At 44.9% G+C, this 25,745-nt stretch overlaps 1 protein-coding gene across 2 annotated transcripts in view; it reads right to left on the reverse strand.

The window, feature by feature from the left end:
• The window catches only part of C8H1orf21 (chromosome 8 C1orf21 homolog), an 86,477-nt gene that overhangs the window by 9,693 nt on the left and 51,039 nt on the right, over nucleotides 1–25,745 (reverse strand). For both annotated transcript variants that reach the window (XM_064515573.1, XM_064515574.1), the window contains one exon: nucleotides 21,187–21,281. In XM_064515573.1, the coding sequence (XP_064371643.1) occupies nucleotides 21,187–21,281 (95 nt within the window). The remainder of the gene's footprint in view (nucleotides 1–21,186; nucleotides 21,282–25,745) is intronic.

Here is a 25,745-nt window from a genome sequence, read left to right on the forward strand (position 1 = left end):
TTTTGGCTGAAAGCAAGATGAACCAGGACAGTAGTGAATGTGTCGTCGTTCTTCTTAAGCGCTTTCGAGAAGTTAAAATCAGGGTGTGATTGTAAGAACACCCCATGTTCTCACTGCGCTTAACTCGGGCAGCAGGTTCTCGACAAACGTGAAAAACCCAAACGGAAATTTAAATTTGAAAAAAAGGGAAGAGGGAGGAAAAGGCTCTTTCTCCTGGAATATCTAAATATAGCTCACTCTCAGCCAAGCTATCAGCATGCAAGCTTTGATGAAGAACATCACTAAAGAGCAAGGAAAAAAGAGAAAAGAAGGGAAATTCCCACTCTTAAAGGGTTTTCAAAGGATGTTGATACTTACTACATCTAATAGTAGTCTTTTTAAACTTCCCAATCAGCTTTTCAACTCCTTCTTCCTCCCACTGAGTATTAGAAAGTCCAGACTACTGGGCTATGGTATTTCCAGTTAATTTTTCTGTAAGTTTTCCCAGTATTTGGTTACTCGATGGAACCGAGTACAGCTGGCACGAAGATGGTAAACGAAGCCAGGTAAATGGAAGAAATCACAAATAAGGAACAGAAATGGAAAAAAAGAGGAGGCAGATCGGAAGCCTCCAGGGAAACCCTGCTTGACCCTTGCTGGCCTATTCCCTTTCGCAGCTCCGCAGTTTTATTGCTCCTCCGCAGGGATTACAGCCTTAAATCCTCCACTTCAGATATAGCTTGTGACACAAAACTCCAGAAAAATAAATGCATTTATTTCCACCTAGGAGTTCTTTCCTGCAGAGCGATTCCCAAACTTAAAACTTCAAAATGTCCCCTGCAGAAAACGACGTTAAAAATGCCTCCGTTCCATAACACTGGGTTTACGCTGCTTTAAACATCAGGGTTTTCTGGCTCCTTGAGCTTGCACGGTACTTAGAAAGAGCAGCCAGGATACGAAAATGAACATTGTGACAAAGAGAAAACCAAAACAACTGTATCCACAGGATTGGACACAGCACACACAGTTTCATTCCAGATGTGAAATCACCTTGCGGGAAGCAGCGCAAGGGAGATGTCTAAAGGTGACGTGGGATCCCTTTAGGGCATGGAGCATTAGGGCTTAAATTAAAAAATATCCAGAAATGCTCACGAGAAAATGCTGTGAGCAGAGAGGAGAACCGCTCTCTAACTCTTCGTTATATAATACATCTTTATTGGCTTTTGTGCATCAGAGTGGTGGAAAGTTTTATCCAGCAAATGAAAAAATGCGGACAAAATTTTTGTCTTTCCAAACGATGGAGAAAAGTTAAAACCTTCATTATGGAAAACGTGTAAGATTAGACTGAACCTCAAGGAAACTTTTTAGGTTAGGTTCAGCCCAGGTTCAGGTTGCACTTAGCAATGAAAAGCACAACACTTGCTCTTTTGCAGGTATCTCAGTCTTCTGGATCCTACAGCTCCCTTGGGTAACAAGCCCTGGCTCAGAATTAACCTACTGCTTATTTAGCCTGCATCGTTAATATATCTCTCTCAACAAGCTTTTACAGAAATATATTTATTTACAATAAATGACATATTACTCACGCCCTCCAATTTTTCATGCATGTCTCCTGAAGACAGTTCTCCTCTAAAAGTAATAATGTGGAAAGAGCTGGCATTTAACACAAAACAACAGTATTGCAAGAAGTCTGTAAAATATTTATATCCAGGCATAAACAGCACAGACAGTCTTAAAAGTAACTTGGTGTATTATGCAGCCCATCCGTAATAGGGCATGCATCCATTAGTTTTTGCTTCAAGAAAACAGTTTGCAAAGCAGTTTTGTGTTACATGTCAGTCGGGCTCGTTGGGAAGATGGTGACCATCAAGCAGCCATTCTGAGGAGGCATCAGAAATAACACCTAGTTCCCTCCGTCTGCCAAACAACAGTATGTCGATGGTGCCTCCTCTCCCAGGGTCTGCAGTTATGCTGGTCCTTGGCTTCCAGTCGCAAAGGGAAGGTCGCAGTACCCTAGGTTTATCACACACCTCTTACTACTTCCACGTAGCTCCATAATGTGCATCAAGGTCCTTTTAGAAATTAGGAAAATGAAAGTGTCCCATTAACCCAGTCTCACAGGCGCCTTTGCAGCATCAGGATAATTATAAGATATTTTTCCCTCTTGTTCAAAACCTGAGATTTATGAAGGACAGTAGCATTTCTCATCAATACAAATATATCTGTGACGGGAAGGGCTTGGTCACTCGCTGCCTACAGGGGTGACTCCAGTGTGGAAAGCAATAGCATAAATGCAAAAACGGTATCCATGCATGCCCACTAACACCCAGGCATTCCCACAACGGACAACAATTATTCCCACAATGTGCTTCCAATTCCCACGGACTCCCACCGTGGGAAACACCTCCGAACGCGCGGAAGGGCATACGCTGCACGCCGAGGGCTCCCGCAGCACAGGCATTGCCGGCTAAGCGCATTTTCCACTCGCGGGGCTCTGTAGCTGACGAAGGGAAAAGGAAACACATTAACGCATGTTCCAAAACAGCAACAACTCCCTACAATAAGCTCGCGTTCTCCCAGCACTGTCCAAGGCTAACATTTTTAAGTTTCCTGTAAACGGCGATTATATAAACATCGTCATAGGAGCGTATTTTCAGTGTCTGGATTTTGCTTCTCTCAACTTCTGTTTTGTTCTTATTAATTCTCCAATTTGCACAAGGCATAAGATTTAAGACCCAAGAGACAGAAGTTGTAGTTCTTGCTACATAGCAAATTTCACTGAGTGTGGCTAAAACGCTGCTTTTAAAGAACACAACAACTTGATTATTATTAAGGATGACATATGTACTATGACACATGAGAAATATTATGGCTGCAGGAGGAACCTTAACTCTGATTCATGTGTTTTGTACAATCTTTCATTTTGTTTAGACGTTGCCTTTGAATACATGGCAGCAAACTTGGAAAAAAATCATTATTTCACAAAGAATACAGTAGCCTGCTTATTTACTAAGTGTCCAGTCCATCCATAAGCATGGATTTTGTCTAAACTACCCAAACAAATTAGTTTGACATTAATACTGAGAACAGATATGGTATATACCCGAATGAAAGACAATCACAAAGGCTTTTGAGACTTTAAGACGTGTAAAGACCCAACCTCCATTCCTGATCTGAGTGTTTATCTCCCATAGGTTTCACTGGAAAAATCAGCGCCTCTCCTCAGCAGAAATGTGAACCAGCAAAGCAAACGCGCTCCATCAAGGATGAATAAAAACAGCTTTGGCTGCTAGAGATGCTGCAAATCGGGGGAAGATATCCAGACCAAATACCGAGTGAAGAACTACTTTAAAACCCATCAAAACACAGACCTGGAAGTACTGACACCCAACGTATATTTAAGAAACGCTAAATTACCACGTGCCTGATCTGCCATCCCGAAGGACAACAAAATAAAGCGCCAATATTGCCACGGCGTCCACAATACGAGTGTTCCCTGATTCCACCTTGTACATTGTCCACTCTGACTCTAGTGTGTCTATCACCTCACCTTCTTCTGCATCTCCTCTTCCCAAAGCCACTCCATCCCAGGTGGAAGGGGGCTTGGGAAGGACCAGAAATGAGCCCTGCCCTCCTCCACCAGAAAGGGGTGCACCTCCTTTTCTGGAGGGAAATCTCAGAGGTTGGCCACCGGGCATCAGTACAAGGTGGGCCGCGTTGGCGTATGACGTCTGCTCCCTTGGGAGGGAGCAACACAGCCCACACGAGAGGAGGTCTCTGTACACCGAGCGAGACTGGACTGGCTGGGGATGGAGAGGTTGGTGGGAACACAACATCCTCCATGGCCCCTTGATCAAAATACGAAATGGCCCTGCGAGACTCTATCAGGTCAGTCTCCTGAAAGCTTCAGATGGTAGCAACCATCACCAAAGGAAGATATTTCAAAATATCTTCTAATTTCACCATCTGAGGGCATGTACCTAAAGCACAGATTTCTGCCCAACCTGTTCTCCAAACCTCCAATTCTACAGTTTTCTCCATAGCCTGTCTTCAATTTTTTACTTCCCTAAAAGTTCAAACACTCTTTCTACTGCCCAACTTAAATCTTTGCCTGATGTCTTCTTGCTTCTCTCTTCGTGCTCACAGAAAAAAACTGCCATGCCTTTTAAAGAAACCTTTGATATATTGGGTGACTTATGTTTCCCTCTGTCTTTTTAGGCTAAACAAATCAATTCCTTCCATCTTTTGTTACAGCTTGCGTTTGCTAAACCTCCTATTCTTGTCACTCTCCTCTGGGCCCTTCTCAATCGAGCTACCTCTTAAAGAGTATGCTTCCAATTTTGGTCACAAGATTTAAAGACTTACTGGAGTCAGAGCATCACATGCATTACCACATTCGATAGCAATAGAAGCTCCCGTTTTAATGTGGCATCTCAAACCAGTGAGGTTAACCTATGATATTCAAATAGAGATGGCATTTCTCTGCAGCAGCAACAGCCCTGTTGGAGACTTGCAAGCAAACGGATGCTACCAACCATTTTCACTTTTGAGGTTTCCCTAAAAGCAGAAGATTTTTCGTTTTGAAAAGCAGGTTGGGTCACATATACTCAGCCGAGAGAGCCCAACTCTTTCAAACACAGAGTCCGTTCTGCAGTTTTCAAATTTCTTTGACTTAGTCAAGTCTTCGCAGAACGTACTCATTTTGTTACTATAAATCACGGTTTGTGGTCAGAGTATCATTAAGTTTTATTACCAGATCTACAAGAGACATCTATGCGCTGTACATTCATACTTCAAAAAATGAGGTAAATAAATGTGGAAGGAGAAATAAGCTGTGCTCAAGCTCTCTCATGGATACATAAAATCTGTGGCACAGTACCCGAGATCCCTCTCAAGCCGCAGAAGTGTTAGGTGTGATCTATCTTCCTGCCCTCCCCTTGGATTGCTCAATGAAACAATTATTTAACGCCCTCAGAATTACCACGAGGTCGAATATCTGCATGTCCCATGACCCACACGGCCCAACACGTCTTCCTAAAATTAGAGAGAACAACATGCAACAACCAAAATATGCACTCTTGAATTGCTTTCGATTGTGTTATTCCTAACCAAAATCAGCCTTCGAGTGAGTAACTGTTTTCAGCCATTTGCTGATGCTGAGTTTTAACACACACTCAATTTTCTTTTCAAAGTCAGATGAGTGCAAAGATATGAAAAACACCTCCAAAATTCACTAGGCTACTCCCATCACAGGGATGTTCAGTGAAGGACTTGCCTTGATTACCAGCAGCCGCAGGATTGCCAAACACGAAAGCTTTCCGCCTGCGTCAGAAGCACACTCCTAGCACACTCATAAGAACGTACTTACGACGAGGAGAAAACAAGAGGTTAGAATGAAAATATTGTCGCATTTTTCACAGCAGTGTTGCAGTGTTATCATTCAATTACTCCCTTGCACTTAATTCACTGTTTAATCTTAATGTGATAACGAGAACTTGACTTCATACTGTATACCATGTCAATGGTATACATTTTGGGGTTTGATTTTATTGAAGTCACCGAAGCCCACGCTCCGTAATCCCTCTGCCTTTTTACAACAGTATTAGCCAGCATTTTCCTTGACTGCTGCTGAAGAACATTAATAAATAAAATCTCTTTTGCAGTCACAATTGGTATGCTGTGATTAGTATTTCCAGCTTGCTCGTGCAAAACAAAGACCAGCAGAGACAGGGTTACCAAGGCGCTCTGAAAATCGTATAGAGCAAAGTGTGTTTGAGCAAAGACCACGTTGGGTTGGGCTGGGTTTTGTTCTGTTCCAGGAGCTTGTAACTTCTGAAAAACTGATAGCGTGGACTATACAGCCATAGGCCCATGATATGCATCCTTCTTTGGCCTTTCTCTAGGAAGTCCCATTTTGTAAATGGTTGCAAATGGACTACAGAAGATAATTCAAGACCTAGCAAGTAGCCCATTTCACCCTAAAGCAGGCTTATCAATTCCGGCACGAACATCAACAAATAGATTTTGTAACACTCGCAGAGAAAATTGAAAACACCATCCTCTGCAAGCTTTGCACTCAGCAGCCAAATCTGATAACACTTACGCAAAACTTCTCAACCTGCAGGGTGGCAAAAGCACGTTTCGAAGCAAACAAATACATGAACTGTGTGTTGCACCACTGCAGATTGTAGATCTTGAACTGAGAAAAAACTACCACCATGCCATTGAGATAAAGCAAAATCTTCTCATTCCCTGGCTGCGTTCCCGAAAAGCGCAGCCTCCCACCCCAGTGAGGCTACAGCACATCACGCCTTCTACGCCTCAATGCTCTCCTGAATCGTGGTCCGCATGCGTCTTCCAGGAGAAGACCACCCTCACCGAAGGCTAATTTTGCAGCTATTAAATGCCACGACAGCAACAAACAACTTAAGCGTTCAAAGTGGCCACAATTATTAAGGATTTTTTGCAATACCATCGTATATGTTTAAGATGGCTGGACACGGCATGCAGTGAAGGGGCAGATGGCAGGACAGCCACAGGAACAACACGGAGACCAGCAAGACGCCAGAGCTGCATATAGATCAAATTAATAAAATAACCCTTGCGGGAGAAAGGAAGGGTCGCCAGCCAACGGGGAAACGCAAGAGGGACATTTTGCGACATTTAAACCTCATTTAAACAACGCACTGACTGCGTGCAATGAGCAAAAGCAAGTGAGGTCTTCCTCGCCAAGAACCTTCTATTCCTTTCTTCCAAACGAAGCGCGGCCATCGACGTCATCCTCAACTCCAAGCTGTCAATAAGCAGGTAATAACACAGTGCCGTCCTGTGAACATCCGAGGACCAGTAAAGCCTTTCTGCTGCTATGTATACGTCATGCCTCAGTATTGCCGTGGTTGACTCCCCTGTGCCAGATTCCTGAAGCTTAAAAACACTTTCAATTAATCTTGCCTATTTGTGGCGAGCTGGCCAGCAAGGCGACTTTTGGTTCACCTACAGAAGAGCAGAGCAGATGCCCATGGCTCCTCGGAAACTCTGGCCAACATTAGTAACAGTTAATAACGCTTGTTCAGAAAATATTTTTTGAGACGGAAAGGTATTTACCTCTTGGTAGGGCTATCCATTTTCAAATCAGTAAGTTTTTTCCTTGCATGAACATAAATTGTACCCATTGACGTAGCTGCGGAGAAGGAACCAGAGGAGAAACCATAAATATGAGGAACACGCTTACCCAAATGCTTAATATGACGGACTTCCCAAATGAATTATCAAAGGAAATCTCACAGCGTAATTAACGTGCTAAAAGACAAAAAGATCTTTTATTTTGTTCAAAATTATTTAATATCTACGTATTGATAAAAACATTTTGAATGACGTCCCATCTAGCCCAAACCCCAGAGCACTGTGAATAAATTCGAGATGAGAAAAATAACGTAATAACAAATAACATGATTATATTCTACACGCTGTACTCTGCCTCTTGTTATATTTAGTCAAAGCTGCCGGCCTACTGTAAAAGTCAGCCAAGAATTCTTCAAACCCTGCCAGAGCTAGAAATACTGGCCAGAAATATTTGTCATATCGCAGCTCAGTTTCCACAAAGTAAGGTGCTGGACTTCCAGAGCCAGGAAAAAGTAAGGTGCAAAGGACAATAAAAAATGGACTGACTTAATATTGGTGGAATGCATCAGCGGAAATGAATTCGAGTGCCCTTAAGCCTACGGGGCTGCGGCATGACAAATATACTTCACTTTGATTCCTGAGTCCCTGTGCGTCGAAGCCGTCTGGAAGATCCAGCCACGCAACTGCTGGACACTATTTTCAGCTAGGATGAGGCAATGATTTCCAGCACTCGCATCTCCTTGTGCCGCAGCAGTCGAGCTGCCTCCCCAAATTCATCCTTCGGCTCTCAACGACGCTTCCCAATCTAAGCTTCTGTTCTAAAGCAAGTTTCTGTTCCGCAGTACTAACACTTTCAGGGAAACCTTTTACGGGGCAAAAATGTGTAAACTAGGAGTATTTGAAACCTATATTAAGAAAGCTCGTATTTATTTAACTACTGAAGTCCAGTTACATTGGTTACAATGAACCTACCACTTGGTAGGTCTCTAAGACCTACCATGTGATGATACGCCTCGATTTTTTGCAAGGCTTTTGTCACCATCTCTCTCAACATTTTCATAAACAAGTTTGGAAAAGCAAGTCTGTTTTCTGAGACCGATGAGATGAAAGCGCTCTCGGCTAAGTGCAGAGCTGGCTGCAAAGCCATACTCGGGGGAGTTTATAATGGCACATGGTCAGAACGGACGGATGTATTGAGTAGGATTTTGTCGGTACCTGTCCTGGAGCTGGATTTTCACAAGTGATGAAAAATGATGAATTGCAGGCTACGACTGCTTTCCTAAACCACAGAGAGCACCAAGCCAGGAAGGACTCGAGTATTTTGCAAAATTCAAAGTTACCCTGACAACTTGGAGATATGCACTAAAAAACGCAGGAGACCATTCAATGCTAAGTATTACACTGAGGCAGGAATAATCAACCAGACATACAGAAAATGGAAACACCAGATTAAGTAGTAATTCCGCAGAAAAGGATCGGGAAGTGAGCTGGATGCGAGTCATCACGACCACGCTGCTGCAAAGAGGGCAAGCAGCACAGCGGCGTAGGCAAACGGTGCAGGAGGCTGCAGATGATGTGAACTTCTTCTTCAGCTACGCCCACCAATAAGGTCTCGGAGAATCCCTCAAAACTCGAAAACATGGCCATCGGGAAAATATTGCATCAATTAGAGTTGTTCAACCTCAAGGATGACTGAAGCGAGACATGATGATCTTCAAAAGCAAAGCTGCTCAAAACTGTTCTCCACATCCACGGCGCTTAGGACAGAGATAATGAATTTCAACTAAAATGCGGGAGAGGGGAAGAGCAGCTCCAAGCCCTCCCTTCACAGCCCCGCGCCCGGCCTTTCTGGGCACCTCTCAGTCCTTTCCGCTGGCCCCGATCCCATGGCTTTGTTCCTGGCAACTCCTTGCTTCGCTTTACGTAACCAGCTTGAAGCAAGAGCAAAATAATTACACGGTATCTCCCACCCCAGCGTTAAGCTCCCCTAAATGCAATTAATCACGGAGAAGCGCTGGCAGCTCGCAATTTGCCAGCGAGAGGCACCAAAGCAATAAGGGAACTCGCAGTCTGCTTTTGAAGACAGGCTATTAAACTCACATACTGCACTACTTTAATCAGGAATAGTTAATTAAGCCGCTCCCTCAATACAAGTTTTTATGGTGTTGCACCAGCCATACATCACTTTTATAGGCCTCAGACTGTGGCCGTGATGCATGCGTGCGATCCGTCTTCCCAAATTAATCTGTCGACATCTGTAAACTCAGAGCAGACCCCATATATTTTGCCTCGCTGGCGACGGGGCCAAACGTCCAGGGAGATTGAAGACTTGAGGGCGAACGATGCTGAAGCACCATTTTGCAAAAGGCTCCAAGTGAAACATTGAATCACCGAGCCCTTGCCAGGTTGTAACCCAACACGATACAAATGACCTCATTATTATTTTAGTGCTTTATATTTGCATGGCTTTTATTTCTGTGAGTTAACTCAGCCTTATGGCTCACGCCACTGTCATAAACCCAATGCAATACCTAGTAATCATGAATATACATAACCCAGGACTCAAAAATATGGACTGTAAAAATAGCAAGATCCATAATGCCAGATTAAAAAAAAATTAATAATACATGATAAGAATCTAAGTCCCAATTTGTAACAAGCAGCAAGCCCCAAAGATTTGCTATCACGTTACCTGAGCTCAAGGACAGGCCAACACCATGCTTTCCTAGCAAAAAACCCTTCCCACGCCGCAGCCATAGGAACCAGATGTGCTTTACAGCCCTCACAGAAGTACGATATAAAAATTAACACCTCGCTATGGGATGTAGTCATCAGAAGAGACAGCTTGTAAAGAAAAAAAGAGAAAGCCACGAAAATGTGTCCACATTTTCCAAACTTGTGCCTGGAGCCCTAAAAGGGGCCGTTCTGTCATTAAATTGTGAGAAGCTGTTAATTTTGCCGCTCCGAGGAGCTACAGGAAGGTACCCCCAGGAAAATCAGGAGCACAGAGAAGACGCTGGCCATGTCACTTGACCCAGGCTTTCGCGACTGCACTCATTCAAGCCAAACTGAGCCTTTCACGCGCTCACTGGGCCATTTGTAAAACACACATATACAGAGCACACACACACGGAGACAAAAGACGGAGGGTGCGTTGGAAGGCCACTTAGTTTTTTAAAATGCAAACAGGCAAATGACCCGTGGCGTGTTTTATTTAAGTGACAGATCAAGAACAGCCGGAAGAACCGCTTCTAAAACACAACCAAGCCCACAGGTGAAACGCGAGTCCACTCAGCGAGCCTTTAAACTGGCTAGCAGCACACGGGCCTTCACGTGTTCTTCCCATTTAACAGTTGGATTCATTTAGATAAATTCATAAACATACTCTTTTACATATAAAGATGGAAAGGTATATTTAAGCATTTTTAAGCAGAAGAAAATTCTTTCATGCTAATCTTAAAACGAAAGCATGCCAAACTTTAGTTAAAGGAGCATGCTGCAACACCTCGAAACTTTCATAATTAATCCTTGCTTTAGAGCATCTCAGACGGCGTTCGGAGTCTAATTAACATTCGCTGGGAAATTGCTCATGTTTCTGAAACCGCTCCAGCTAGGCTCTCAGGAACCGACAACCTGCGGCCTTCGTATCCCATGACCAACGTCTGGCGAAGCGCGGGCTCACGGCATTAAGGCGGAAAATACTGCTCCGGATTAGCGATAGCTTGTTTCAGACCCAAGCAAACAAACGGACAAAATCAGGTGATGGGGAAAAAAGAAAAAAAACAAAACTCCAAGCCCCACCACTTCATAGCAAGGATGATTGCTCAGAGCAGATGATGCGTTTCTCAAATCTGTTTCTTTTTCCTTTTTCTTTTTTTTCCTTTTTATCAAAGCCCCAGGGCTATTCTCAGCAGGGAGCACAGGCAGGCTGCAGCCAGCCCCGGCGGGTTAGCGGCGAGGCCTCCCGCCGCGGCCACGGTGCTGGCTGACATCGCGCCACTGCATCGGCTTAGTAAAAAAATCCGTTTCCAAAAAAAAAAAAAAAAAGAGAGAGAAAGAAAAAAAGGGGAAAAAAAGAGGAAAGTCAAGGAAAAACGGCAGCTTGACAGGTGTGCTCCCACCCCCATCCGAACTGTCCCCCGACACTAAAAACTGCACATCCAAATACTGGGGAAAACAGGAGCAGCATCTCAGGCTTCACTGCACACCACGCTTTTACGCTCCCAAACTTTTGCCTCCTGTTTTATAGCTCGGGGTCTGGATAAACCTGACCTAAAATCCAACCCCAAATCACCGGGCGTACACGTATTTTGGAATAAAAGCGCTGGTCTGGATGAAGTCCTTTGGAAAAAGTCTTAGTGCAGAAGCTTTGAGGCAGAGCAGCCGATTCCGATTCCTGGCTGCTGCCTGCAGGCACTGCTGCAATACAAACTACCTTTTATATTTAAATATAAATATACACATACCCATAGATGATATTATTACATGATTAAAAAAGCCCTGGTTTTGCATTCCCATGCATAGACTATCAGGCAGCTTGTTTATTTATGCAAAGCCGCCCGGCTTTGATGCTATCTCGCGAAAAGATTACGCAGGAGATAAAACCGCGAGACGAATCCCACAGCGAGCGCGGTTACCACGGATCAAGTGTGGGAGATGAGAGAGGAATGCTGCAAGAGCTGCGTTTGAACTGAAATACTTTCTCTTGCAGAAGCAAGAAACACACGGTTTAAAACCAAAAGAGGTCTTCTTCTCAGGGAGAACCAACAAGAAATCGCTCAGTAAGCGCTGTATTAGCTTAGCTTGGTACCACTTTGCTGTCTGTGCAGATAAGCACTTTGCATTAAAAAGTATTCACGTAGGAACGAGGTTTATTTTATGGCATATCTACACGCAGCTCCGTCCTGCATCATCCTCCATGCGCACAAGAGCCTGAGCTAGCTGCCCAGCGCTCTCGCAGTGTCGCAGTGCTTGCTTTTCCAAGCACAGATTTCTTACCAAAGGTTTATTTTCTCCCCTGAGGTTTTTTTTAAATAAGAATACCCAGAACCCCCAAAGTTTATCATTCTATACTGATTTCCCCTTTTCCCGAATCAATCTTCTCCTCCTCCACCATACGGTGCCGTCCTTCCCGCTGGCGGAAATGCAGAAATTCCTCCCAACACCCACACTTAAGTTTTTCATCTGTCTGGGCACTGGCAGCAGCAGCCTAAAGAGCAGAATAAAAAGAGACAGCTGATCTCAGTTTCCCACAAAAGCTAAGAGGAACCACTGAAGCCGAAAACCTAATTATAGTGGAAAAACTGAGGCTGAGCCCCTTCCAGCCGGGGGTTTCAGCACACGTCGCGCAAACGAAGGCAGACGCTCCGCGTGTCATCCTCAGCAACGGCTGAACCGTGGGTAAATTCAGCTCCAGGCTCCGAAATAGCAAGTTTTGGGGAGAAGAGCTGGAGCTTGGCCATGACACCGGGGGGATCGCGAGTGCCAGCAGCTTTAGGAGGAGTTCGTTCCCGGCAGCGCCCTAACGAGAGGGCGCGGGAACCCCAAATGTATTTTCTCATTTACAAGAAAAAAGAGAAGCTTAATGACCCAACTTCATCCACGTATTATGATGGAGTCAAAATATCAAGCAAACACTAAACAGTAGCCAAAGCAGGGAAAAATATTCTTGCTCAGAAACTGTAAGAGCATGTATTTGCCTAAAAGGTGTGGTGGAAAGCATCGTTCTTCTCCCACCGACAACAGTAGTGAATATTAAAACAGCAAACATACCAGTTCATTCTCATTCAGCGCAAAACACAAGATGACTAGTTAAATGATTAGTACTCCCCTGCTACAACTTTCATTCCCGCAAGTACTCCTCCTTCTTTTATCTTCTCCTCTATGCTGTTTCTCAATGTATCTTTTTGTATATGTCTTATTAAATAGGCAGAAAGAGCTTAAAAAAATTTGGGGGTGGTGAAGAAAGTCCCATATGGATATTGAAAAAGACTGGGATTGTTTAACTAAAAAAAAAAAAAAAAGAGGCAAAATGCATGTGTTTTAAAAATAATGGTGCAAAACAGAGTGGGAGCTTCTGTTTCTCTAATCCCTTCACGGAAAAGCAATGGGACATTTAACAGAAAAGCCTCAAAATCAAAACTAAAAATGCTCATTTGAAAAAACAGGTTAGAAAAGTATCTTTATATTAATGTTGAGCAAAATGTTGGCTCATGCTATGCTACCCTTGCTGAAGGAAATCCTTGCATTTGTGAAGTTTCTTTTTCCCCCCCTTTGGCCCCCCTTGCACTTTTTGCCCCTCCTTTCTCACCATTTACCCATCTTTACCCCTCCAACGTCTTCCTAGGACAGCCCCGTATCTCCTCCCTGCTATGACTAGCAGCTCCTGCAGATTTTCCCTTGGTGCTCTGGGCCATATTCCCAGTAACAGCTCTGCCGGCCAGAGAAGATGCCAAAGCTCTCATCTGTCACTCAAGCAGATGCATTAAAATTACATCCGAGAGAGACATTTAACATGGTTTTGAGGTCTACTTTGCACTAGAGAGCTGTCAAGTGTCATCTGCTTTGCTGTGTTTCAAATAAAACTAGCTGTCATCAACCTCAGAAGAGAGTATAAGCAATCTCTTTCCTAAAGAAAAGGAGCAAATTCATCCTTTCATAATGGTTATTCCTTGCTTTTAAATATCATCTTGGAATCTGTATGACGCCAATGTAATTCAATGTGAACAACCTGAACTCCATCTACCAGAAATCACTTTAAAAATATATTTTTCTTTAAATAGGCCAGGGGATCAAAGTGATGATGTTGGTCAAAGAAACACGGGATAAAAGTAAGAGGAGAAAAAAGCTTCACAAAGGAAGCATCTATCATAGGACCCCATCCACTGCATGGTGTTAAAGCCTGAAAACTGCCTGCTGAAGGTCTTTTACCTATATTAGACAACAGTTCATTTGACGGACTTCAAGGTCAATCCTTTTTTAACTGAGTTTTGAAAGCATTAGTTATATAAGTTCACAAAGAAAGTATTTTACAACTGAAAAAAAACCTGTAGACATGCCATCAACAAGTTACAACAAAAATGCATCTGTAAGAAGAATTTGCCTGAAACCAACACCAAAAGTCCTACCCTCAAAAGCCCCCATCTCGGCTTTAATAAATCAAGATAAATAAATTCAGTATTGGTTTGGAGTCTAAAATGGCACACTCCATCTGTCACCACCTTGAAACTCCTCTTCCAGGTGCAGTAGTGTATTCGAACTAAACCCAATGTTGGACTTTGGTAGTATGAAGCTAGTACATCATCTGAGACGTCCCCACAACTGCCTCAACCAAAGGAGTCCTAAAGCATCTGAGAAGCAAGCTCAAGCAAACCCGAGTAATATCGCACGTATCTCAGCTCGGACGGAGGTGATGAGGGTATCTGGGCTGGCTCCACGCTGTGCCAGGGAGCAAGCATGTTGGTCCCCCGGATGGGAGACGCAAAGGGTCCTGGCCCCATGTGAACATCTCCCTTAAACCCTCAGCTCCTCCAGGCATTTATGGAGGAATCTCAGCTCTGGCCCTCATGATCATGGAAGATGCACTTAAACCCCCAAGCTTCCAGAGTTCTATGTTTTTAAATAACAAATATTATATATAAACTATATATTTTGGTCAGCTGACTCATTTCCAAGTGTTGGTGACACTGGAGTTGAGGCTGGTTCATGCGAAGAGCCCGGTCAGTGGTGGCAGGGAGCAGTCGAAGGGTCTACACCTCCTTCTGAAGGTCAGTATTGAGGAGCTATATGCACAAAACAAACACGCAACAGCCAATACGCCAGGCTATCTGCACCGAACCGAACTAAGACCTGAATTAAGACCACACAAGCACCGTCTCGAGAGAAGGGCTCCTCCGCTAGCTGTCTTCATTGGGTCTGACAATGAGAATTTATTCTTCCTGGCTCTAAATTAGCGCCGCGTTTCCATCTGTTAGCGCCGAGGCGACGTCCAACGTCGGCTCCCAGCGCCGACATTTCAGAAACCCTGCGTGAGGCAGCCTGAAGCCATCTGACGCCCTTGAAGTGGGGAGGCACCGCGACGGAGCCGCGCGCCTGGGCTCCCCGCTCGGGCTCCCACGAAAGGGGCCTTTCCTTGCAAAGCGAATCTTCGGTCAACGGCCAGCTGCAAAGGGAAAACAGGCTGCATCTCTAAGACGACTGTGAAAGGAGCTATGCGGGTTAAATTGTCTGAGGCTTAAAAAAAAAAGGAGGGGGGGGAAAGGGAGGAAAAAAGCGGGAGGGGAAGGATGTTAGCATTCCCTGCAGCACTGCTCCTTATCGGCAGCAACCCCGTCAATGGAGCTAAACCCTCCGTTTCACAAACAGCTCTTTGTCCTTTCTCCTCCTCAACAGCAGCAGCTTTCCCAGAGCGGGGGGGAAAAAACCCTCAGCAGGAACCCACATGTTAAAACAGTATTTAAAAGGAGAGAAACATGGGGGGGGTAAAAAGCAAGACCGGTATAGAGAGCAATCGGCTCCCCCAAATCACGGGAAGGTCTCTCCAGTTTCGGACGAATTCGTCACGGGGTCACACAGCCGGTGCCGAACGCCTGCCCCTCTCCAAACCCCGACGCGGACGTGTGCAGACGTCCCACGGCAGCGGGACCAGCGCCAGGAAACGGCTTGGACAGCCAGGCTGTCGGTGTTGAGGAGAATAAAAAGGAGGGGAAAGCTCCGCGAGGTGGGTATCCGTTCTTCTCTTACGCCAAAGTGTGAACCGAGGGGTCCAAAACGCGGAAAATCCAGAGCGGGCAGTAATCATCAGAAATTTTCCCGACTTGCCAAAAATATCTATTGATAGTATTCATTTATTTTCTAGATTCTCAAAAGTTAGGTGCTATCTCAAAAGTTAGATGCTAGAGAAAAATTTACACTTCTCCCATCAAAAATGTTCTTAAAGGTGTTGGGAAGAAGAAGAATATTAATACCTAATGCAATCAGTTACTTGGATCTCAATATAACATGCAATGACCCAGCAGTGAGTCAAAACTGGTAAGTTCACTATGAGAAACTGTTCTTTCAAGAACATCGCTGCAAATTTTAAATAAAATGGGCAACATGGTACAGTATCACAGGGTGTTTAAAATAACAGCCCCTCGTAACGACACCCTTTCCTTGTACTTCTGTCTCAGCTTCCAATGCGTTTCTCTGGAAAAAAATTCTTTAAGATCTTGGTTTACGAAAATTGAAACGCCAGAATTACTTTCTCCTTTAATATCGACATGGGCAGCGTGGCATCAGGGACTTTGAAAAAACCCAGTGGGCGGCCTGTGGAGCAGAGGCCTTAGATCGCAGCGACATTTGCAGCATTTTGCACAGTTAGAAAGGGAAACGCCACAAATGCCCCCAGTAAACTGAGCGGCAGCGAGCCGCGGCGAGCTCCTCTCTTTTACGCAGCACCGAGACTGGGCAACCTGGCACCGGGAGGAAAAAGGCGCTCCCCCAAGTCAATCCGAAATTCAGAGAGATGTCAATATTTGCGCCACGCGCTACAAAACATTTAGACGACTGATGCATCGATAACACATATTTTGCATACCTATTTAAATATTTACTCTACGCACAGGCTACTCCATATATTACATGCTGTATAATTATTAAATTTGCTTCATTTGTCACGTGCCACTAGGCTTTTAATTTTTATACACTTCATCTCTCGGGTACTGCTGTCTACTGCTTTTAACACATCACGGCAGGAAAGGAGAGCGGCTGGGAACGCAGAGCGACGGGTGCCGCGGGGCCCCAGCACTGAGCAAGGGTCGAATGAGGAATGGAGCCCGGCTGGCGAAGCAGCCAGGAAACAACAGCTGGCAAAAACTGCATTCGCAGCTCACTGGAGTGGAAATTTATACTTATCAAGAGGAAAAACCCCACAAAACATTGTTCTTCTTATTAAGGCAGGGCGAGAGAGAGCGGGAACCAGGTAGGGAGACAATTTTCTTCCCGCTCCGCCGGGAATTCGTCTCAGGCTCTAACACGCGATTCCACTCCGGAGCCTCCCGACGAAACCGAGGATTTGGCCCACTTCTTTCGAGGCTTTGGATAGCAAAGCAGAAAAATCCCAAGAAGTACCTTTTGCGGCAATATAGACCAGATAAAGATTTCCACTAGCAAAAGCTCTGAAAACATCCGAGAACCACGCCGCAATAAATATTGAGCTAACCAGCTAAAATGAAAAATGTGGCTTTAGTTATTGGATTTTCTTTTTTTTCGGAGGAATCTGTGCTATTACAGGCTGCTTCAAAGGAAAACCGATAGAGCTCGTCGAGCCTGCAAACGCAACACTAAGCTACATGAATACCGTACGCACTTTTCTTTTACCTCTTTCCATAATAAAATTTTACAATGGAAAGCCGTGAATGCTCCGAAGAGTATGGAAATGAGCACAATTAAATTAGTCCTGTTACGAATCCTAAATAGCCTGTTATGACTGTACTTCGCATGCTTAGTACAGTGTTGCAGCGCTAAACAATGAGTCCTTTCTACACCAAAAATTAATGGGGCTTTCGAAATGGTACAACGTGTTACTTATTCCAGTCATACCTGCTTGCAGCAGGTGTTTTCAAAGACTAAATCCGTTCTGAAAAGGTGTTAATACATCCTGATTTTCAGCGTTTTCCGTACCGAAAGCAGGCAGGTGACACGCGCGCACCGCCCACGGCCGGCTGGTGCTTCCAGGTGAGGCCAACCTGTCCCCAGGAGCTGCTGAGGAGCAACTAAGAGTTGGGAAGACTCTTTGTTTTGGATTACAGCCATCACAGAAACCTTAAACATCCTGCAGGACTGATTAAAAAAGCCCACTCTCCCTCGACAAAAAATGCGGGGAAAGGCGTGAAAGCCAGGTAAGATGCATCCCGGCTGGTGCTGAGGTCACCTGGACGCCGGCTGAGCTCCGGGGAGCTGCTCGAGGGGGAGCTGTGGGAGGACGGGGCTGAGCGTGAACACCCCGGCGTCGAGCAAACTCCCTCGCTCCATTGGCACGGGGATCCCGCGGGAAGCCTGCGGGCAAGGGGAGGCTCTTCCCTGGGAAAAACCTGCCAAAATACCTGGGTGAGGAAGCGAACCACGGCAATGCAGAAAAAACAACCACCGACTTGGACAGAGCTAGAAACAAGCTTGGCTTTTCCTTTTCTTCCTTCTCTGTCAAGAGCCTGCGTTTCAATGCAACGAGACCTTTGCTTCTGCCAGGCAACGTCGTCCCAGGGAGCATCCTCTGCTGCGGCTGGCGCAGAGCCCTGGCCCCGCAGCTCGAGCGGCCGGGCGCTTCGGGAGCCTTCCTGCTCCCCACGGGCAGCCGCCCTCCGCTCCCGCGCCCCGACGAAGCCTCGCGCTCCGGCCCGGAGGAGACCCCCACCCGCCCACAGCTCCAGCACCCCAGCGATGCCCGGGCTCGCGCCAGCGCCTCGCCAGCTCGCCCGCTGAGCAATGGTTACTGCCGCTTTTTTTCTTTTTTTCGGAAAAATCACGGGGGTATTCAGAATAAAACCCTGGGCGCTGGCCACGGGACCGCGGTATGAAGCTGGAAGCTGCCCGCTCGTTGCCAGCTTCTCCCCTCCTGCTTATCTGCATCTTCTTGACTCGGAAACATCACAGCGCCGGGGGAAGAGAAGATGCTGCGGCGAAGGACCCCCGTTATAACATGCTGGAGCAGAGATCTCAGAGGAGACTTTAAAATTTTTTTCCCCAAGGAGAGCGATAATTGTTAGCCAAACCTGTGAGGGGACCGAAAAAGTGGGTGATACCTAAATAAGATAATTCAAGCGCAAGTGTTAGGGGATACGCTAACCCACGCACAGCCACCTCCCGGGGAAATGACCGAAGACTATTAACGACATTAACGTACGTCTCGTTTGGGCCACGTTTCTGAAGGAGATGGGAACGAGCCACCCTTGGGCAATAAAGAAATCTGGGATTAGGAAACAGGAGGGAAAAGGGCTGGGTGACTCTCTCACTGCCTCGTCTTGTTGCTAAAATTTCTGTTGCCTGGAAATGCCTGAGGAGCTTATATAAGCGCCTGCCAACTCTACACACGCTAAGAAAACGACAGCCTGAGCGATGGGTGGCTTAACCCATCTCTCCAGCAGTGAACTAAACGCCTTCATTAAGGAGAACGCCAACAGCGAAACCCCTTAAAAACCCAGGAATGACCAGGATTTGACAGCTCCCGGGATTAAAACGCTGCATTCGTTTACTGAAGATGTAATCTCCTTAGCGTAAGAGGAGGAAAAGCAAATAAAGCCTTTTTGACATATGAGATGCTTAGTGTTTTAAAGAATACACCATCTCTGATTAAAGGCTTTCGCGTATTACTGTCTTTTTCTCTCCCCATACTTATTATAGACAGGGGAGCAATATCAACCCTCCAACTCCGTATTACGTTATACTCTCCAAAAGCCCTGCTGCTGCCGTCAAACCCGACTCGTCAATAATAAAATAATAAGCGTCTGTCTCTTACTAAATGTAACCAGCCTAACATTTAAATGCTATATTTAAATATCTGTATTTAGCTTCAAATATAACTTCAGCGACCCAGTCACCTCGGCAGACCCAAGCCGAATCCGAATTTCCAAATTCCCCATGGTTGTCATTGGAGGGGAATTATACCTTTTGTAAATACTCCAATTTAAATACAGCCGAAGGCTAGTTTAAAATACTACATGCTCTTCCCATCTTTATTAAAACCGGGTGGTCGCTCTCAATTTTCCTTTTGCTGTTTACCAGCAAAGCACAGGCATCTCCAAACCTAGCAAGAATTCTTGCGGTTGTGCTTCTTCAAAACAGTAAGAAAAAGAAAAAAGGAGAAAAAAAAATCAACAACAACCACCCACGTGTTTACATGGGCAATAACGCTGACACACTGCAGCTGCTGCTGGAAAAGCTGATGTTCTCAGCAGTGTTTCTTAGGCACTGAAAACCCCCCGTAACATCCTGCTGCAAGCTAAAGTTGTGCCGTCCGCGGGAGCGTCGGCACTGCAAAACTGCAAAAGTCTCCCTGGAAAGCAGGGGAGAAATAGGCTGCGTGCTGCTGGGCCACCACTGCGACAGCCAGCTCAGGACAGCACACGGGAGGGAAAGCGGCATTTACCACCGAAACCCATGTGTAGTGTCATACTGCGAGCATATAGGTCTACTGGGGCAAAAAGTACCCGAATTGCCTAGACATCACTTCTGCTGTTTCATACATCTCCAGCAACAGAAAAATTCCAAAATGGTGAATTTTTGTACAGCTTCCCAATCGTGGCGAAAGGCAAATCCTTCGCTGGTGCTAATGGTTATAGATTTGCTCGTGGTCTTCCCCCTTTGGGCTTACTCAGGCGGTGGGAATAACATCGGGGGAAAAAAACCCTTAAGTGAGGAAAGCTGAAATGATCGACTAGACCCAGATGGGAAATTTCACCCACACCTATCAAAATTTTGAAAAGTCTCCAAAAACTAAGCTGGTCCAAACCCCAATGAAAAAATCGGTATCGCTTTCAGCTCCAGAGCAGCGGAAACGTCTTTCGGCAAACGCCGCGAGCGACTCAGCTGGGAGTTTCAGCTGCCTCAGCAGCAGCCCGGCTACTTCTAGCGCGGCGACTTTTATCCCTAGTAGCAAGAGGTTACCCCAGATTTCCTCTTTAAGGGGGACTACGGACAGGCAGGGTGCTCACCCGGGTGCAAAAAGCACACCCAAAACGGTTCTTGCGACTGGGTTATGAAAACGTTACTTTTTTCATCCCGAACTTCCTTTCCTGCGACTTTTAAGCTTTGCGAAAGCAGGAAGCTCAGAGCAAACAGCGTCTGCTGAAGCAGGTCGTCTTCTCGACGGCAGCGCGCTCCTCTTTCGCTAAGGGCTCCTCCGCGACCCGCGCGCTCCGAGCCGCGTTTTTCATTTGCGGCCGCGGAGGAGGCGAGCGGGACCGGCGCGCCTGCGCAAGCCCTGACGCGCCACGACGAGCGGGAGAACGCAACCGCCGGCGCCTTCCCCGCGAGCGCCGCGCAGCCGAGCCCGGCCGCAAAGCCGAGCCCCCGTCGTTCCACGAGAGAAGCGAGAAGGTCGGTCCTTACCAAGTTTTCTTGGTTCCTGGCTGCTATTTTCTGATCATCTTCGCCCCCATTTTTCATGTATTTGACCTCTTCCACTGGTTTGATCCTATACTCATCTGAGTGCCGAGGGAAAAAAAAGGAAAAAAAAAGAAAAAAAAAAAGGTTGGAACCAGTGTAGTTCAGCAGCTGGGGAAAAAGAAAAAAAACCCAAACCAAAACTAAAACAGCTGACTAGAAAAGGCCCTAGTTGAGCAAAGCAGTTAAAATCACACGTATACAGCTTCAAATGCTTAAATACGACTGACAGCAAGGGAGTTTCTCTGCCTGCAGGTTGAGGGAGCATCTCCAGTTCTGGCCTGCAGAAACTGGTCACGAGCTACCTCCTCCAGCAAGGCCCCAGCACCACAAATACCCGGCATGAGGTACACGGGAGGACAGTACTGCTCTCCACCAGCTCCCCAGTTTTCTCTATAATGTGTCTCAATACAGCCAAGTTCTTTGCACGTGGCAAAATCCCCGTTTTTTCTTGGTTTTAGCGGGCAAACAAGTGGTAGCTCCTATACAGGGCAGCCTGCTTAGATACGTTCCTCACCTTGAGCAAACCTCCCTCGAAAAGCAACATTGACGGAGACAGTGTAAAACAGAAGTTAAAATCTGGAGGGAATAAAAAGAAAACACCAAAACCTGCTACATTTTTCATTCTGTTCTTCCTGCGCTGCTTTAATGGGGCCAAAGCAAAAGACACATCAGGCAAAGTCATACCATCATGTCTAGAGAAGGAGGCGTCCCATCTCCCCCCACGTGGCTCCCTGCCACCGGTGTGCCGTGGTGCACGGCATCAGCAGCCCCCCTCAAAGCTCCTGTGAGGGGCTGGGGGCTTTTTTCAAGCCATTTATCTCACTTGCTATGTCAGAAGCAAAACACAAATGGATTTTCCTAAGTTTAATGTACTGTAAAAAAAAAAAAAATTACTTAGAAAGCAGCTTGTTTTCAGGAAACTGTTAACCAAAGAGTGTGCAAGGTATATAAGATTAACTGTGAAAAACAACTCTTTTTTTTAAGGTATGACATGGTTTTGTGTTGTTCCGCATCTATACATTTTTTAGGTTATTACAGAATTTAAATAAAACTGGAAAGTTATCAAATAGCAGGATCTCAGATAGGTACAATGGAGACTCAAAATAGACAGTGACGGAAGAATTTAAAACCATATTATTATTAGATTGGCAAGTGTGAACAAGCTCTCACGGAATTTATTTTAAAAAACGGAATGTAGGAAATCAGGAGGTGACAATCCATAAAACCAAAAAGGCTGAACACAATAAAAACCGGGAATTAGAAGCATTTGATTGACTGTAATACCTAACTTGCATTTTTCTCACTCCTTCAACAATCTCCGTTGCGATTAGCACTAAATCCCACATGCAGAAAAGCAGAACACTCCCACAGTGGCATTTAGGGATTTGAATGGGAAAACAGATGGAAAAACTCAAAGGACACGTGCACAACCTGCAGCCAGTCCACATCCATCAAAAGAAGAGCGGCCTGAGCAACCCAGTCCTGCAGAAAACGAGGACGGTGTCAAGGCCCTGACGCTTGGTGGCAACAACCCCCTCCGAGATGCAGCATCATCCTGGAGGCAAGTGGACCAGGGCATTGATAAAATGACTTTTTTTAAAATAGGATAATCAGTTAGAATCAGATTTATGTATGAAAGTTTGGTATAGTTCAATAGGACAGGAAGGAAAGTTTTTTGATAGAAATTCAGTATTCCTTCTCTAACTGTTTCGGCGACAGTCGTGACAGGCCGCGCTGCTCCGATACCTGAGCAACAGGCTGCCCGTACCCAGCTTCCACATCTTCATCGTCATCACGACGACACTCTTAATTCCTGTTGCATTACTACTTACGTGTCCCAGGAACTGCAGGAGAAGTGCAGATGCCTGGACAATCCATGCCTGAGACATTCGGAAGCAAGAAAGCTTCCAAAAATATATATATATTTTTAAACCACATTTTGGGGAAAAGTTGAATGAACCACGTCAACTAGTCAATTTTATTTCGGAGAAATCCATCTTCTCATTAGAATTCACATTAAAAACATTCAGGAGGTCAAAGTGGAAGATACTTGCTTCGGGAAATGTTTGTAAAATTAATCTTTACTAGAAAGCATCTTACAAACTTAATTGGTATTAATGTCATGGCTCCGTTAAAAAGTCTGTGTTTGTGCATGGGAAATCTCTACCTGCATCTCAAAAAGCAATGCAATTTTGACAAAATCTGAAGCTGACACTCTGCCGCAAAGGCCAGAAGACCACCTCTTGGAGGACAAGCCACGTTAAGGAAGAGGCAAGGAGGAATGGCCAACACTCGTACCTCTGAGCCTAAATAAATGATTAATAGCTGGGAGCGCTAAGCAGCTAGCGAGCCCATCAAACCCCCATATCTGGAGCAGGTGGTACCAATCTCAGACAGACAGGCGGACACAGCAGTGGCCTGTGAAGAGTGAGTCATCAGCCTAACTTCAACTAACGAGAGCAGAAAAGCGGATTGAGCTACGAGCGACTGTTGTACTGCACACGCACGGAGATTAATGGCATGTAACCGCAATATTAAGTTTGAAGCAATATTATTACTCATGTGCTCTCACAATTTCCTACCACAGACAAAATATTTTCCTTAAAACAATACATAAAAAGACAATATAGTGGCATCGCTTGCTCATATTGAATAGTCATCTGCTAGAGGTAGGTAAAAACAGATACGATTCCCCTATGAAAGGGGAAAAAAACAAGTACGTAATTATACTGTCAGCAGAAGTATTCAAGAAAAAAGAGGACTATCTGACAGATTACGAGCCCCACAGCTTTCCACCACAAACCTCTCCAAGTGCAGGCCCAACACAAGAAACGCTGAACACCTCCTGAAAGCAATGGGTCAAGGTGCAGCGTTTTACCGGCCGAGATGGTGACTGCGATGGGGCTTTCGGCAACCCAAAGGGTGCAAAGGAGGAGATGGTGGCTCCTGAGCAGCTTCACCAGACAGCAGCAGGGCGAGCTGGTGTGACAGGAAGGACGCGAGTCCCACACGTAACACCTTGCTTTTCACAAGCACGACAACATTATTTCAACTATTTGAATGTAATATACAGTTACCAATTAGGCCTTGGGCTATATCGTGCAATTAGTGGGAGGACAGAGCTATACATACATTTTTTGACTAGATGAAGAAGATGTTTAGTAAAGACACCCACAAGGATGGGGTTGTTCTGAAACCAAGAGTTTTGAGATATAAAGAGATTGCTCTTACTGTAGAGTCCATGTCAACATAGAAGTGTTGTAAATGCAATCAAATGGATGTCTGAGCAACAGATAGCCCTTCAAGTGGGATGTATGGTCATAAATGGCTTTAAATGAATATGAAAATTAGATTAAAGACAGGTTTGAGGAATGGTCCTTTGATGCCTTCCCTAAAGGCAAGTCCTTTTGTATTTGCCGATCCTCTTGTTTTGCTAAAACTGCTGCCCAGGTTTTGCTTGCTACAGTAAGAGTGGCATCTGGAATTCAAGAAATAGAGCATGTTAAACTCAGCTTTTGATTTCTACTAAAGTAAATACATCATTTTGGGATACTTGTGGTCTAACTGATCAGAAACCGACCCAGAGAACTCATGAAGCATTACTTAGGTCCTAGTTAATCTCAATCAACTCTGACAGTCAGCAAGACCTTTACAACTATAACAAGTTCAGGATAAAGAAAACTGCATAAAGTTTTATGCATATTTATCTTGCTCTATCTTGGTAAAAAAGAATAATTTTTTTTAAAACACATGCAGTTTCACAGCAAAAAAGGATAACCAAAAGTGAAAAAAATCTTCATGCTTCTTTCATGTGCAAAAATAAAAACCATGTACTGGATAAAACTTTAATTTCAGGATACTATCACTCAGAGTGTGGTATGTTAAATATAAAGAGAAGAGCTGCGACAACTCAGATGGATGAAGATTGGGTCTTCAGGGTTGCCACAGCAAATACTATTTTGATGCAACTGAATGAAAAGAAAAATAACATAATTGGACCAGAAAAAGAAAAAGGATGGACAGACATTGTTAAGCATGATACCTACCACCAAATCCATTACAGGATATAAAACAGAAAGCAGCAATACGTCTAGCACAGAAGACTTTGGAGGGGCAAGCAAGGAAGATTTTTTAAACTGAACAGGCTGCTAAAATTCTCAATAGGCAAATCTTATGAATGAAGATCTCCATCTGGAAACAGATAACTCTACTCAAACATGTCACCCTGTTGCCATGGAAATGTGACAAAGAAAAAGAGCACTCATTAATAACGATTTCAGTGATAAATGGGCATACCAACGTAGAATATTGATACAATTACTGGGGGGGGGGGGAAATGAAAACTGTGGCTGTTCCTATGAAGAGAATTTCTTCAGGACTTGCAGAGATTTGTGCAAGTGTCATTATCACAGCTACATTGGTAATGACATCATACTTCAGCTCAGTTAAAAGAAAAATAAAGGAACAACAAAAAAAGACAAAAAACCAGAACTCTGTCCTCC

This window comes from Dromaius novaehollandiae, chromosome 8, assembly GCF_036370855.1.
Source record: "Dromaius novaehollandiae isolate bDroNov1 chromosome 8, bDroNov1.hap1, whole genome shotgun sequence".
NCBI classification, from domain to species: Eukaryota; Metazoa; Chordata; class Aves; order Casuariiformes; family Dromaiidae; genus Dromaius; species Dromaius novaehollandiae.